The sequence below is a fragment of the Euwallacea fornicatus genome, chromosome 14 (genome assembly GCF_040115645.1).
Source record: "Euwallacea fornicatus isolate EFF26 chromosome 14, ASM4011564v1, whole genome shotgun sequence".
Taxonomy (NCBI): Eukaryota; Metazoa; Arthropoda; class Insecta; order Coleoptera; family Curculionidae; genus Euwallacea; species Euwallacea fornicatus.
Genome location: NC_089554.1, coordinates 4,870,098 through 4,885,899, shown reverse-complemented (window position 1 = coordinate 4,885,899; position 15,802 = coordinate 4,870,098). Strand labels below are relative to the sequence as shown.

The 15,802-nt window shown below is 36.0% G+C and overlaps 2 protein-coding genes across 4 annotated transcripts in view; one reads left to right on the top strand and one right to left on the bottom strand.

Moving 5' to 3' along the window:
* The window catches only part of Bre1 (E3 ubiquitin-protein ligase Bre1), a 47,931-nt gene that overhangs the window by 7,893 nt on the left and 24,236 nt on the right, over nt 1-15,802 (top strand). The window contains exon 16 of the transcript XR_010732781.1: nt 11,257-11,338. The gene's annotated coding sequence lies outside the window, so the exon portion shown is untranslated. The remainder of the gene's footprint in view (nt 1-11,256; nt 11,339-15,802) is intronic.
* Nucleotides 1,357-15,802, bottom strand: part of LOC136343419 (protein Tob1-like) — a 42,674-nt gene continuing 28,228 nt past the window's right edge. For 2 of the 3 annotated variants that reach the window (XM_066290137.1, XM_066290139.1), the window contains 5 exons: nt 5,842-6,114; nt 4,326-4,582; nt 4,073-4,262; nt 3,708-3,919; nt 1,357-3,483 (listed from right to left, as the gene is read on the bottom strand). In XM_066290137.1, coding sequence (XP_066146234.1) covers nt 3,096-3,483; nt 3,708-3,919; nt 4,073-4,262; nt 4,326-4,582; nt 5,842-5,964 — 1,170 coding nt within the window. In that variant the 5' untranslated portion in view covers nt 5,965-6,114 and the 3' untranslated portion in view covers nt 1,357-3,095. Of the gene's footprint in view, nt 3,484-3,707; nt 3,920-4,072; nt 4,263-4,325; nt 4,583-5,841; nt 6,115-9,530; nt 9,760-15,802 lie in introns of those variants that run through there. The other variant, XM_066290138.1, reaches the window with a different exon arrangement.

Here is a 15,802-nt window from a genome sequence, read left to right as displayed (position 1 = left end):
TTTCTATAAGTGGCTTCAAACTTATTTCTTGTTTGTTGAGTAGAATAAAGCCGAAAACGTCTGACATATGGTCAGTGAAGTCTTAGTTACGTTTGCGAAATAACAAGGTACAGTTTTCATACTTCCATCATTGTGCCAGAGTAAACTGTTTTACCCGTAAGGTGATGTTTCTGGCAATAGTTACAAAATATACTATTTCTTCATTGATATTAACTTTTTTCGTATGCGTGGTAGCTATTGTTTTTAAGAGATCTGGGATTCTTAAATTTAAAAGGGATTTAAAAAATAGTCTGACTTCAACGATACTCTTCTCAAGCACTCATGCACACTTTTATAGATTTTCTATGTTTGGCTGGCATGAAAACTTTACCTCTTTATTTTTCATTAAAGCGGAACGCATAATTAAAACTTGACTTTAATTAAGCGCCACAACATGTAACTTCACTATGCACTCTATCTGACTGAGTTTAAGTTTTCAAAGGAGTGATGGAAATCTGGCGAGCACTATCTAATTATCTGTAAACTACATGCAACTAAAGTTTTAAGGACTCTGTTCCAGAAAGTCCCTTAATATATTTGCTATCATGCTTCAATACGTTATTGAATCTAAATCGGTATTTTTCAGGATACCTATCTACATGGTGCAACAACTGACCCACATTGCCTACTACTCGCAATACTGACAACCTTAATCGGAACACCGTTATCTGCTGCTCACTTTGAGGAGTGAGATAAAGCATTTTCCATCACAATACATTCGATAGAGTTTCGCTTTCCTATCAGATTAAATAATATATTTATCTTCTCCATACCCTCAGTATCACTCTTTCCACCACATAAGCGTAGTTTTCTTGGAGAAACTCGTGTTCAATTGGACTAATACTGATTTATTTTTGTCATTAGTTATCTAGAAGTACATTGCCTAGCGCGGCTCCCCGTCAGATCCATCAGAGGGAAGGTATAATATGCTACATAAATGGGATTCCTGCAAACCCAGATAATCCGACCGTATTCCTTACAAAAATATAGGTAATTTAGTTTATAGTTACAATTAAATTACGAAGTTTAATATTTACATGTACATACGAACTAACTTAGATATGCACTTTATTTTAACCGTCTTTGTACGTGAAGGTCGAAGAAAGTCTGATGGAAGCAGAGTGCTGGGTATGGAGAAAATTAAGCGCTTTAATGGTAGTTTTTGATTTTTCGTTGGTAATCCTCAATGTATCTCTCACCGCATTTTACTTTGTACACTATTCAAAACAAAGCAGCATCCTTTTAGAGCGCTGACTAACGATACCGCATCAGGTACACAGATAGACCAAACACAGTGCAAAAATAAAAATTAAAATCTTCATAACAAAATATATATTATCATATTAAAGTCAACAATTACAGGTAAAAAATAAAAGTTCAGTGAAAAAGTAACAAAAAAGCAAGCAGTACAAAATAGCATAGACTCCACTAGCGGGCATCGACTAACATGCAATACTGAGTAAGGATCGTTTACATTCGACTTTGCTTGTAAAACGCCTTTGAAAAAGCCACGTTCATTGCGTAAGCACACGGTTTTTCACTTTATAAAAATGTTAAAAAAAGAGAATATCACAATCTTAAAACAGATCATTTTATTGCATTCCATATGGAAAACAGCCTTTCCATGGGGATTTGTTGGAATTAATGAACCTGGCTTCTTTTCAATTATTATCTATTTTTGTCTCCATTTTTGTTTGTTTTTAACCATAAGCAATGTTCCAATAATTCGTCCTAAAGCACTTTCAATGAGAACCGACTGAGTGAATAGAAAATGGTGGAGAAATTATAGAACTCTTCGTTTGAGCTGTTGCTCAAAACGTTCTGATCGTGATGTCTGACGTTCTTCCCTTTCTTATCGTGCAGAATTATAGAAACACCCCAGTGTCAAAGCAATAAAAAACAGAGACAATAAGATTGAAAATATATTTTTAACGAAAATTACGATGATATGCCAACTCACTTATTTGGATTAACATGAAGTTCTACATGGGACTAGACGTTAGCTTGAGCTTCTCATACAAAAATAAAAAATACGTACAATATAAAAAATTTAGGAAACACTCTAGGACTACTTGAATACTGTAAACACCATATATATATAAAGTAAGAAACATCTATAAATTCTATATTTACCATCTAGCACGATCTTTATAAAAATTTTAAAAAGTATCAAGCTGGGGATCTCGTACTTTATAAGGGTAATAGTTTATGAATTATTACTAACGTTTGGCGCGATTCTACTGTCTTTTCTCGAGATATAAAAGCTCTGTGATGTTCTAGATTCAGTTTGCTTCTCGTATAAAAAATAACCTACATTTAGAAATCAATAGCGCTACGGCCAGGGATGCACTTAAGCCGCCCGGTCGCAGATGATAATTTTTCCACTAATTAAACATCAGTTAAGTGTAAACTTTCATAAGTGAAATTTTAAGAAAAATATACGTCTCTCAGTTGGTACTGACTGTTGTGGAGAACACTACATTTCCGCTACAAAAATATTTATTATGTTATTAGTTCATTATTATTTATAAATAATATAAGCTACGATATTTACAAATAATTATTTAGTTTTAATCTTAGAGAGATCACTGTTCCAAGAGAACTGGAACTTCGTCTAAAAAAACTTATACTACACGTATATTTACATTCCGCCTTTTTGATTACAAAACAAACGTTCTCGTAAAGCAAATACAAAAGTAGGAACTGGTCAACTAAAGATAGAGAAAATACGCGTGATTTCTAAAAAGGAGAATTGCCGGCAATCCTCTGCTGGGCGCCTACACAGAACAGCTACCTACTCTAGAACATTTCGTATATCTCCATTCGAAAAAACGAAAAAACGTGAGAAGCAACAACCTCCAAAAATCAAAAAATACGTCTTAAACCGATCGCATATCTACCGTTCTGCGTTATGAAAGACTTTTTCTATCAACCACAATTACCTCACCATCGTTCAGCCCGCCAACAAAGAAAGAGACAATAGAATCGCTCGGGGCCGGTGATGTCGGTCCACCCCCGCAAAACTCCAGAAGACCCTCTTCCGCCTATGAGGACCCTCAGTTGGCCACCAAGAGGTGCTGGTACTGTCCAGTGGAAGCGTAAGCCCAGTTATCCATTACGTCTTTGTTTTGCCCAGGATTGGATCCATTGGGAGGCACGTTAACACCTCCGTTCGCCGGGTAGAATGGACTGAATGGAGAGTTGTCAAAGGGGAAATTGAAGTTGTTCTTAGCCGGGTAGAGGTCGGGGCTCAAGAACTGATTGGAAGACTCGAACATGGAACGAGGGGGAAACTGAGGAGGAAAGTGGCCATGAGGTGGAAAATAGTAGGCGGATGGGTCGGGGGAAAGGGCGCGGCTTCCTGGAGAGTGATGGGGCGGCTGGTGGATTTGTTGCTGCATGGCGCGTTGCTTGATGTAATTGGAGAATTCGGTTGGAGACATCCTGAAAAAATAACAAGAGGCATTAGCTAATTACGCGCAAGGGGAGGTCTTCTAAGTAATTGTCCTGAGAGAAAAACGTAGCTGGACCATGCTCTAACAGTGACTTAAAAACCGTGAAATGAAGTTTTCAAATTTCGTCAACCAATAACAGAATTATGGACAAATTACATGGAAGGGTATGAGCATTGAACAATAATTCATTGTCAATACATTGGTATCACATACCTATTGGCTCGCTTGCTACTGGTCTTCAACTTGGTACTGCCAAACTTCGTCTGAGCAAATGTAGCGGTAGTGAAGGTGAGCGGAGTTGTCGTACGCGGTATGAAAGCAGGTACCGGAGATGGTGAGCCTTTGAAAGAGTTGCCCATAGACGTGGGGGACGGCGCTGAAGAGTTCGAGGCTAGTTGTTGATTGGTGGGCATATTCGGAGCAACCTTTTAAGACATTCAAAATTCGGTGAAAATGTGGAGATATGTTCAATATTTCTGCATTTACAAACAGGAGCGTGCGATCGCCAGAAAAGCAGCAAAAAATCGCAACTCTCCTTGGGCTGACAGTACGCTAATACAATTTTTAACTCAACGTACCTGATTGCCGTTTTGTTGCACGTTTTGACCCTGAAGTTGTGATCCTACAGGATTTCCATTGCCGTTCGGTAGAACCGCGAATTGACCCAGGGCCTTGCTGGGTGACAAGCTCAAGTTGTTCAAACTGCAACTCACAGAGTCGATCGGCCTGAAGCATTGAGCCTCTGGATTGAACGTTTTCGTCACTTCTCTATGGAGAACAATCACACAAAGATTAACGGCCCGTATAAGCATTGGAGATGACAATACAAACCTGTCAGCAGAATGGTCGTCTTGTGGATCAGCCTTGTCACTGAACAAGATTTTCACAGCCCCCTTTTCTCCGATTCTGTAGCTGACTTCGCCGGGGTCGACCCACACAGCTAATTCCTGAGGGAGATTCTCCAAAATGTCCTGGATGGGGACGCCACTCTCCCGGGCCGCCCTTTCCAGCACTTTGTCGATTGGATCGCCCGTTTTTAAGCATCGGAATGCTGACCCCTTAAAAGGCTTCTCTGGATACCAGTGACCCTGAGAATAAAATTATTGCAACATTTTATTATTATGAGGTGCAATTCAAGCGCTAGTTTGGTTTTTGCTAGTGCTAGATTTATTATTTGCTCGTGATGTTTGAGCAATGACGAAATTGAAAATCTTTGAAGCTATTTTTCAAGCACAATCCAGTAACATATTTAAAATTTTCTACTGCATATTATTTAATTTTTAAAATCCCTTAATGAATTTTTCAAATTCCTCGCCTGTTTATAAGGGAACAGACATGTGGTTTGATAGGCTTAGGTAGTACTAGTCCTTGTGAAGTGGCGAGTCGGTTGCTGTTTTGTTATTGCTCGTTACTATTGATATTGTTTAGTATGTAGATCGTTAGTTTTTGTAATGAATCTTGGCTATAGTTAGGAAGGTTGTTTTGAACGAAACAGTGTGTATGAGACTGCGATTCCAGATTTGCCCGAATAACGTAATTATCCATTTGATCATTGTCTTGGCAGTCATTTTCTGGAATAGCTTCACTTTGGGTCTACAAGAGGGATCATAAAAACTTCTGGTCATACCAGTTGGAAAGTTCACACCACACGCATTTTTGGTATTTCGTGGGGGTTATCACTGTCAGATAAATAACACAACCGTATGCACATTTATTATAGGTAAATTTGAGCTGTACATACATTTGTATATTACGCTTTCCTGCACGACAACTCTCTCTGACCTTACATTCTAATGGAATGCATGCCTTTGAAACTACGTTCAATGAAATAAAAATGATTAAATTAATTCATTGAAAATTTATAAAATTCGACTTTAAGGAACTTTAGACTTTGTTCTCTTTTATACATTAAAGAAATATGGAGATTTTAAAAACTTTCGTAAATAGGTATTATTATCCATCACCGAGCGAATTACTCCATAAACGAGTTAAATTTGCAGACTTCAAACGTCAATATTGCACAATGGCGTTATGTGGGTTGATTACATGGATGCTTTGCTCTCACCCACTCAAAATGAGCCAAATCATTGATTTTACCGTATCTAGCACTGGACTTTTTCCCTAGGTAGTAGTTACCGACCGTGAGATTCGGCAAACATTAAGAGCCAGTAGGGCAATATACTGGCAACTTTATCTGAAGAATAATTTCCATGGAAGATACAAAAGTTCCTAAAACTTTTTTCAGCAGTTCCGTGAACGTTATCTTCGCGATATAGCTGCCAGGAGTTTGATCTATTAGTTCAAGCCACTAAAGTTGCTGAAGCGGAAGTAATGGGCAGGGACTTACCTGAAATTTGTCTTTTAAAGCTTTTTCCAACTCCTCCCCGAAAATATTAACCCGTCTCCGGGGAAGTTTGTTGTACAGGTACGAAATCACGAAATTCAAAGCTACTTGTACTTCTATATGCATCTTTGCTGGCCTCCTTCAATAACTCGGTTGTATTGAAGAACGATTATTTCGACATTAAGTTTCTTTGAGAAAAGGTTGAGTGTTTACTTTTCGCTTTGCGTTCCACGAAACGATGTCTTCTTTGCGATTTTCAAAGGTAAAGTACGTGATCTGAAACAAACGAGAGAATCAATTAGCAACCGAAGAGGAAAATTGATTGCAAAGTACTTTACAATTCGCGTATGCGAAGTGCGGATGAAAATAGAGAGAAATCTGAGCTTCACAAATATGCTTTTGAATTTATCGGGGACAATGCAGGTAATGACTTTTACTATTGAGTTTGCTTTTTCTCCCGGGAACATAAGCACGAATAACTTCATTTTTTTTGTTAATTCGTGTACGAAATAAACGTAAACGTCGATAAGCTTATCACAGCTGATAGCATGATCTGCTATTTATTACCCACAGAAAATATTTCAAAAACACGAGCAATATAATAATAATAATTAACGATTAGATTTATCTCTTCTGACTGCAAATTCGTCTGAAGCACGTGAAAGGCCTCGAAGTTTCCCGAGCACAATGAGTGCGTTGATGCAAATACAATTTTTTTAGGTGAGAGAGGAATGAATGGACACTTTACAATGCATATGGTGTATAAACAAATTAATGGAAGTTTAATGACGTTGAGCTTAACAAAATAAGTTTTGAGCGGTGTACGTTTCAAAAGCAATAACAGGAAATAATGCATGTTGTGTAAACTATTCTGGTTCGTTGACCACTCAGGTGTAAACCGCGTTATTGTTTTTGCATTGAAATCGGGCTTGCATGGTGTTTTCAGCAAAACTTTGCAGTAAAACTATGTGCGATTTGCTCAGTAAACCTGCCATATAATTATAACATTTTTTAAATATTAATTCCACATGTAATTCCACACAAAAAAACATGTGGTTCTTCGCCGATTGATTATGTCACAATATTTTTGCAACCTCAAAACTCGCTCCACCGTTTTAATATTTTGTAACTAGTGTGGAAAACCTTGCTGTTCACACGAGACACCATACGTGTTAATACGGGCAAACGACGATATTATTCTTGGCAACTTACACTATTTCATTGCGGAAGCTATGATGTTGTACGTTACAAAATGCAATTATCATGGTATGGAAAAGGCGTTTTTCCTTATCTAAATCAAACCAGAGCGATCCTGGACGGATGTGCAAACGGGTACGAATTAATGGCGTAAACCCGGTACTTGTAATGATAAATATTTTTAATGTTTTTATTCCCTTATGCAAAAGATTCCATTATCTCCACAGTGTCGTTGTGCATGCTTTTGTTGAATAACTGCGCAATTTTTCAAGGTTCAGGTTACTTAAAATAGTCTCCCAAATATCCTCCGTTAATTGTATTTTATTCGATTTGTAGAAATATGATTAATTAGACATTTGATCACGTCAGGTTGAATTACATCTCATCATCTCTTATCAGATCCCAGAAAAGGATTCATTTAGGCGCCATATCAACATAATGCGATCATACATTATTGTTTAGGTCTCGTGATATAATTTGTTCCAGTTATGTTCTTTAGAAAATTTCCAGATTAAAACGTGACTTTTCCTACCATTTAGACGATTACTGAACATCAAAGTCAACTTCATGATTCAGTTTAAAATAATGCAGCTGCTAAAACTGTGGTTGCTATTATTGCATGGTTGATCATAATACGATTATGGTAGCTGAAGTAGGAGATTCAATTCCACATTTCCAGTTCGCCTTTATTTTCATAAATAGCTGCTCCAATCCTTGATGTGATTGATGAGTGTGAAAAGATGGACTTTGCGCCCTGACATGGATAAGTAGTTAATGCGTGCAGCAGGCGTGACCAGTTGTTTGCCCTTGCTGATCTACAATTCCCGATTTTTGGAATATGTTAATATAGAGATTTTGATTATTTTTAAGTATCGTATGTAAATAAATGTTTACAGAAATTGTCCTCATCCTTCAATAGGGTATCATTTATTCTTGTCAAACTTAAATTGAAATAACCATTTTTTGGAAGTGTTTTCACCATATTGTAGGCCACGGAGAAACAACAATAATAATTTCAAGTATAACTTACAAGAGCATTTAAATAGATCTTAAAATGGAGGGTTTTTACTCTTACATTTTTTTCCGTATATCCTGCAAAGTTCAGACACGTCCTGTTATCAATGGTACATTAAATGGGGTCTTTTCAGTCCTTTTTAAAGCCCTCTATGTACGTACATAGTTCATAATCGGCAAGTTCTTCAGTCTTAATTTTTGTCCACCACACATTTGTGTCGTTTTTAGTTTGGTTTCGCTTAATTGTGCGCAGAGCGCGGTTAGTTTCATAAATGAAATTTCCAAAAAAATCATTGAGTTGGTACTGTTTTGTCTTCCAGGCAGGCGCTCCGTTGTGCGAGATTATTGATTCTTAAGAAGTATCCGTTATCTTCTGGTCGAATCATGCAAATTCCATTACAATTTCATCACTTATTTCCTCGTCCATAACCGAGAATTCAATGGAACTGCCTATTAATAGATTTTCGGATGAGTTTGGTGTCATTACATTCACTCAACATGTCTCTGTTTCATGAGCTATATTTAAGTTGCAAAAATTCTATAATTGCTTCAAGAATTAAGCGGCCACAAACCTAGCTGCGAGCTAATTATATGCATTGATCTGAACTTTTTTTACTGCTAGTAACTTTTTTTCATTTAACTAAACATTAAATGGCTTCTCATTTGTAAGTTAAAAGTGGCACTTCATCGTATGTGCGCGGCAAAAAATTTTTATCGCACGTAAATCAAAGTGTGACAGTGACAGCAAAATTATTACATATGCGCTTGTAGGATACATATTGTACTTCAATCATGTGAAAGTATGTATACCGCAATAGACTGCTGATCGAGCGATGCGAAACGAAACTGCAATCAGCGTACTGTAAATTGTTACTTTTCGCACTTGTTAGGTAACTAATTATTAATTGTTCAAGGAAAATGAAACCACATGGGTAAAAAAGATAAGTTTTCATGGAAAATAATGGAAGCGGTGATTAAAATATCCCACAATAATTAAAACCCATACATAAATCAACCACACGTTGCCATTGGCATTGCTTATCCATAATTATCACAACTTTAGTGGTTTTTGTAAGTTTTTTTTGTAAAAAGTATTCGGTTGATTATACCAAATCGGAGCAAAAAAGCGTGTAGGAAAGTTTGAGATGCTCCCACCCCAGTAAGGCCTTCCCCAAGGGATCCCCCTTTTCCCGACTCCGTAGCCACACCGTCTACTCCAAAACTGTTGTTGGAAAATGTGTGTCAGAGGCAAGAGATATTTGGGTGTGACCCACTTTCGGTTCTAAATCCTTTTGCGTGTCGTTTATTGATCGAGCTAGTGTACGCAAGACTACTCCGACCATGCCCGAAGGAGGAGGCTGGAAAATGGACCCAAATGAATTATGGATTCCTCTTGCTGAGAGTCAGGTGGCCACTGATTCTGACTTGTTTTTTGAGCAAACTTAGATTTTTAACTAAAAAATTGAGAAATAGGTACCTACCTATCAGTCCTGATTGATTAATAGGTATAATTTAAGCGTGATGTATCACTGATCCACAATATCACAGACGAATGTAAATGGGTCTAAAGTACGTGAAAAGCTAGGCAATGTAAGTAAAGCAGTGAGTACCGATCGCGAGCGCGTTCAGCAATGAACTAATTTTAAATTTTAATTTTAAGTACGACTAGTACGAGGAGCGCACAGCAGCACTGATAACCGTGTTACTGGAAACTGTTACGAAATTTATTTGAGATTCTCGGGGCCTTGAACATGCTAATTTATACATATTTATCGAAAAACGCATGGCGTGTTCGTTATCTCCATTTAATTGTCTTCTTTCCTGACGTATATTGATATTAATTTTCACGTGTTCATTAAGTAGGTACTACAAATATAGTTTGAAACACATTATTCAGGTTTGGTTAAAATATCGTCAAAAAAATAAGAATCAATGGGCCCTTTGGCTCTAGATAATCTTTTTGATCTGTACACGTCATAGATCAAATATTTGAACTTGAAGATCTGGAGTTGGAAAGGCAACTTTTTCATCATATTGAATATGTGTCAAACATTGACAAGTATTGCCTACTAAGAAGGATTGAAAGTCAAGTGTGTCTCCACATGTTCCTCATATTAAAAAGAAATTCACGTTGAGATTGACACGTACCCTACACGTTGAAAGAATTTTCGGATGAACACGGGACCTGTTTTTTTCTTATGAGAGTATTTGGTTAATGAACAGAGCTTGAAAATGGGACTCGATGGACACATTATTTGTGACGTAGAACGACTGGCAATCATTATGTGTGTTATCATTAGACGTTTCGGTCAGTTGAAAGTGAGCTGCAGCAATGAGCTTACCATTACTTGTCTTAAAATGATAGTTTCCCTACCTCTGCTGGAGATGTTCTACCTAAGTTTTTATATAGGTACTGTGCGGTTTAGATTGTCCTACGTCCTTGTTAACTTTTTAATAAATTATTATTTTTTCAAAGTTCAAAAGCAACATTAAATAGGACAAAAAATATGATCTTTTTACGTTTAGTATTTTTTTAATGTTACTTAAGCCACCAGTAGCAAAAAATTGCCATTAAAAAAAATTAAATATGAATTAAGTGACACCTCAAATTAAAGGTCTTTCAAAACTACATTCAATGATGGAATTAGATTCAAAATCTATCGTTTAATTTTTAAGAAAAATGGGTATAAGTTTGGTAACAATTGCAATATAAATTCAGCTAAATAGTATGTAAACAATGAGACAACTTGTTTGTTGATAGGAAATTGATTTGTTTTCGATTTTGTACTCATAAACAGTATTTGGTTATTTTTATTTATCTTTTTTTAAAACCAAAGAATTGTTTGTGAGCACAATATCGAAAACAAACCAATTTCCTATCAACAAAGAAATTTTATCATTGTTTACATACTATTTAACTGAGTTTGTATTGCATTTTTTTACCAAATTCATACCTATTTTACTCAATAACGAATTGATAAATGTCATGTTTGAGGTGTTACTGAACACATGTTTCAATTTAAATAAATCGGCTATTTTATGCTACTGGTGACGTAAACAATATAAAAAAATACGCCAAGGATAGCATTTTCTGTCCTATTTAATGCTGCATTTGAATTAAAAAAAATAATTTGTTAAAAAGTTAACAGGGGAATGGTTACAATTTCGAGCGCACGGTTTATTAATTTATGTTGTTTCATATTACAGCACCTGGTACCTGCCAAGTCTGCCTGGTCTACCAAGTGCGTTGTGAATTGGGAGAAGGACCTTTGTATATATCAAAAATTAGGTAAGAATGAACTTCGACAATTAATCATTTATAAAATAAGTCATAAAGAGCAGTAAAATAGCGATAAATACACTAGTAAGCTACCCATTTACGTATAACTATTGTAATTTATTGCCAAACGTAACCTCATCGTTTATTTGCCATTCAGATTGGTGTAGACACACGTAGACAGCCTACGCACAAAAATACGTCAGTATTTATAGAAAAACGTGGGCGATACTGGAAAATTAGTTTTCCACGGAATGTCTTTCGCAAGCGTTGTTTTTCGCTCACTTCTAATATGAATTTTCTGCACGCATACCAGGGAGATTCACATGGAGGTAAAACTCCATCGTTCTTGTGAATAATGAGTCAAACGAAGGCTCGATTATCAGCAATTAGACAGATGTATTAGCAATCTAACAAGCTTGTAGATAGGGTATCTACGTCACAAGTAGATTAAAAAAAATAGCAAGTTAATTGGGTTTATTTGCATTTAAGATAGATTTACTGTGTTACACAATGTGCAAAAGCAACAATATGTTGTCAAAAACTTTCGGTCTTGTGTATTTTGTTGCCTTAATGTAGATTGAGGAATTCTAGATGTACTTATCATTGTCGCTCCCCTTTGTCTTGCAGTGCTTTGATCAGTTCATGTTTAGCTGGTTCAATGCGTTTTTGTCTCCCGGAGCATGCGAAATGCTTTTTTCTTGATATTCCTAAAGCTGGCAAGATAGGGTCCTCTACAGCTGACGCATTTCACCCGTAAATTCCTAATCTCTATTCAATATCCTTTTCAATGTTTCACGTATTTTTAGGACATTGCCTTATGTCAGGCAGCACAACTGCGAATTTCTAAATTTCTGGCATTTGTATCATTGTACGGGTTACTTTAAGGTTCTACTTTTAAGCACATTCACTGCAACAGCTTGAGGATTTTTCTTTGTCCTGTGGATTTGTTTGCATAAACCCTAATGATGGCGTGCTTTTCTTCTTATCACTCTTCATTGCCTCCACAGAAAACTGGCCAATTTTCTGTCGTAACATGTCCTTTTTGACATCTCCTACCGCGTTCTTCTGCTATGATTACACGGATTTTCCCGGCCTCCAGTCGAGTGAAAATGTGGTAGAATCCCTTTCTTTCTCTCTGTAGAATCTGGCATTACTCGACAATCATTCATTGTATTTTTTGGTTCCAGTAAAAGTTCACCATTTATTATTTGTATGAATCCGAAGTTGTAAATCTGAAGTCACTCAAGTTCTGGGGAAACATTAGTAATAAATCTAATGAGTAACTTGAAGTAACCTAAAATAGTTTAAACAAATTGCACAAGTTTACATGATTAATCAGTAACAAACACTGCGAAGTTCAGTCTAGATCAAATCACTTTAAGAGTTTTGTTAAATGAAAATCAATTGAGGTGGAACTCAGTAAATTATGCAGGCCAGTGGCTAATCCAGCGGCAAAATTTGAAATCATTCAATTCTCCTCATTTATCCGTGCAAAAAACAATTAATTTTTTACGAGCGCAATAAATGAATTTGTATGAAATAAAGGTTTCACAAAATTACTGCCAAATCGGATTTGACCGTAAAAACAGTTAATTTAAACGACGACAACTGAAGATATTAAGCTTCAACGTCACAGAGAGGTAAAGTGCATTGTGTGCTGATTATTGTCCAATTATGATTTTTCCTGTTGCAATATTGTTTATGCTCATTTTATGTATTATTTTCCTTGGTATTTACACTGCCATAACAAATGTGTGGACGTAAGGATGATCACTTATACATTCACACGGATTTAGCGGTTTTAATTATGACGCTTTAATAGTTTTGGACTATGCGAATCATATATGATTTAATGCTTATAAGTTAGTAATAGCAAAGTCATCTTCAAGTGGAACATTATGTGGGATTTCCAAATGCCAACACAAAGCTCAGTTGCGATAAAAATCGCATTGGAATACAATACCAATTGAATTAAGAGCTGTTGTGCAACCGCTAAAGAACAAGAAATAGAAAATTTACTTTTTTATTCGTCATAAGCGGTTTGTTTGCAGAATAAATGAGAGGAAGATCTTGAAATCTCAAAGTTGTTGTGCCGGTGCAGAAATATAGCAAATTATCACTGCTGTCGCAAGCAGCTATACGTAAATTGAATTGATTTGTTGCTCTAGAGTTAATATTTATAGAATCCTCATAATTACCTAATAGCACCTCGTCATCTATGAAAAAAACTAGTTGGTATTCTTAACTAATTTGAGTAATAAAGTGTTAATTCGTCAGATGAAATAACAGTAATTTAATGATCAGGATGTGGGTTGAGAATGCGAAGAAACGTTAGGAGAATCAACAAATTTAAATCACCCAGTATTCTCAACACTCTTCTCGAAAACCTGCGAAATTCAACGAATTCTCGGGTACTTTAAAGTATCATGTCCGGAACAACACTGTACGATCGCAAGAAGGAAAACATAATTCGGATCTGTGGATCTGGAATTTTGAGAACGTTTTTAAAATCTTCTGACTGCAGTGCTATTGCTTCGCGTCCTATAACGGGCCTGCGTAAATCTATCTAGTTTATGCCAACCACTAAATTGCTGTGGCAAAGTATGTAAAGGTAACACATAAGATCAGATGCAGTTGGCCGGTAATTCGTTGTATACTATCGTAAGTTTGTGTTTGCTGTTAATAACCGACAGCATGTAAACTGAAGGTGTACAAGAAGACGTTATTAGAAAGACTCAGTGGTAGCGCTGAACATATACAGGGTGTCCTCGAATTACGTGGCCAAAATAATACCGCAGATTGTTTGAGTGAAAATAAGTCGATTTAACTAAACTTCCCTCAGTCCAACAGTTGATAATTATGGAGCTACAGGGTGTTAAAGTTGAAAAAAAAAAATCACATTTTCTTTAATATCTTTCGATTTCTTTGAGTTAATTTCACGAAATTTCATATTTGAGGGTGTTTTAGGATACGAAATTCAAATTTATTAACGATTTAGTTGTTTCTTCTAGGGGGCGCCACAAGCGACCATTAGGACACATTTAAATCTCTGTAACTTTTTCGTGCCACGGTGTATATTATTTTGGTATTTAAAAACCTTTTTCCCTACCTTTTATACTTAGAAAAGGTATACTTTATTGACGTCGCTAGAAGCAACGGTTTTGGAGAAAAACGCATAATTCTAATGCGCTGCATATTTGCGTTAGCGCTTTTAAGTAAATAACTCAGTTGGCTATGTTTTTAATTGACATTTTAACACTTGAATTTGTTTCTCAAATGTCAGGTTTTTTATTTAGCCCTCAGTTTTTATTGTCAGTTTTGCTTCTTGTTCCTGTAAATATCCATAAGTATGGCCAATAAATTCACTTATTCTGAAATGGTGGATATGCTGTTGGTTTATGGACTTTGCCGTTGTAATAGTCAAAATAATATCTGATTTTGAAAACTTATTGTTATACCTTTACTAATAATTATTTTTGAAAAACTTAATTTTTTTTAACGGAAAATAATTTTAAGGTAATTTGCATGCATCATCAGGCTTAGATGCATTTTTCTCCAAAACCGTTGCTTCTAGCGACGTCAATAAAGTATACCTTTTCTAAGTATAAAAGGTAGGGAAAAAGGTTTTTAAATACCAAAATAATATACACCGTGGCACGAAAAAGTTACAGAGATTTAAATGTGTCCTAATGGTCGCTTGTGGCGCCCCCTAGAAGAAACAACTAAATCGTTAATAAATTTGAATTTCGTATCCTAAAACACCCTCAAATATGAAATTTCGTGAAATTAACTCAAATAAATCGAAAGATATTAAAGAAAATGTGATTTTTTTTCAACTTTAACACCCTGTAGCTCCATAATTATCAACTTTTGGACTGAGGGAAGTTTAGTTAAATCGACTTATTTTCACTCAAACAATCTGCGGTATTATTTTGGCCACGTAATTCGAGGATACCCTGTATATTATCGGCAAAAAGTAGACACAATTAAAAATTATTAATAACTTTGCAAAAAATTATTTAAAGGCTTAATCGTCTTGTATACAAAATTGATTTCAATTTGTAAACAATACTACTGTACTAAATCCATTTGCATTTCTGACTTCCGTGAAGAAAGATTTTTCAGAAATGTCCCTCTCGGTTCGTAGTATTCGCTTTTGGTTGAATAGTATGTGGTTTTATGGAAGGCGTTCGGTAAAACTTCCTATTATTTCCGTCTATAACTGGGCCCCACACTTAAATTTGCAAAAGAGTATTTTGACTGAAGTATTTCTCATTGGAGGACTGTCTTATTTTCAAAACGAAAGCAAGTTCAACCTGTTCGGGTCAGATGGAGTGAAATAGGCGAGATGGCCAAAACAGAGTAGGTCAAACCTTAAATACACATTACTAACAATAAAACACGGATGAGGAAATATTATGGTATGAGAATGTTTTTCGGGAGTGTGGTGTGGGACCCTTAATTATAATATAA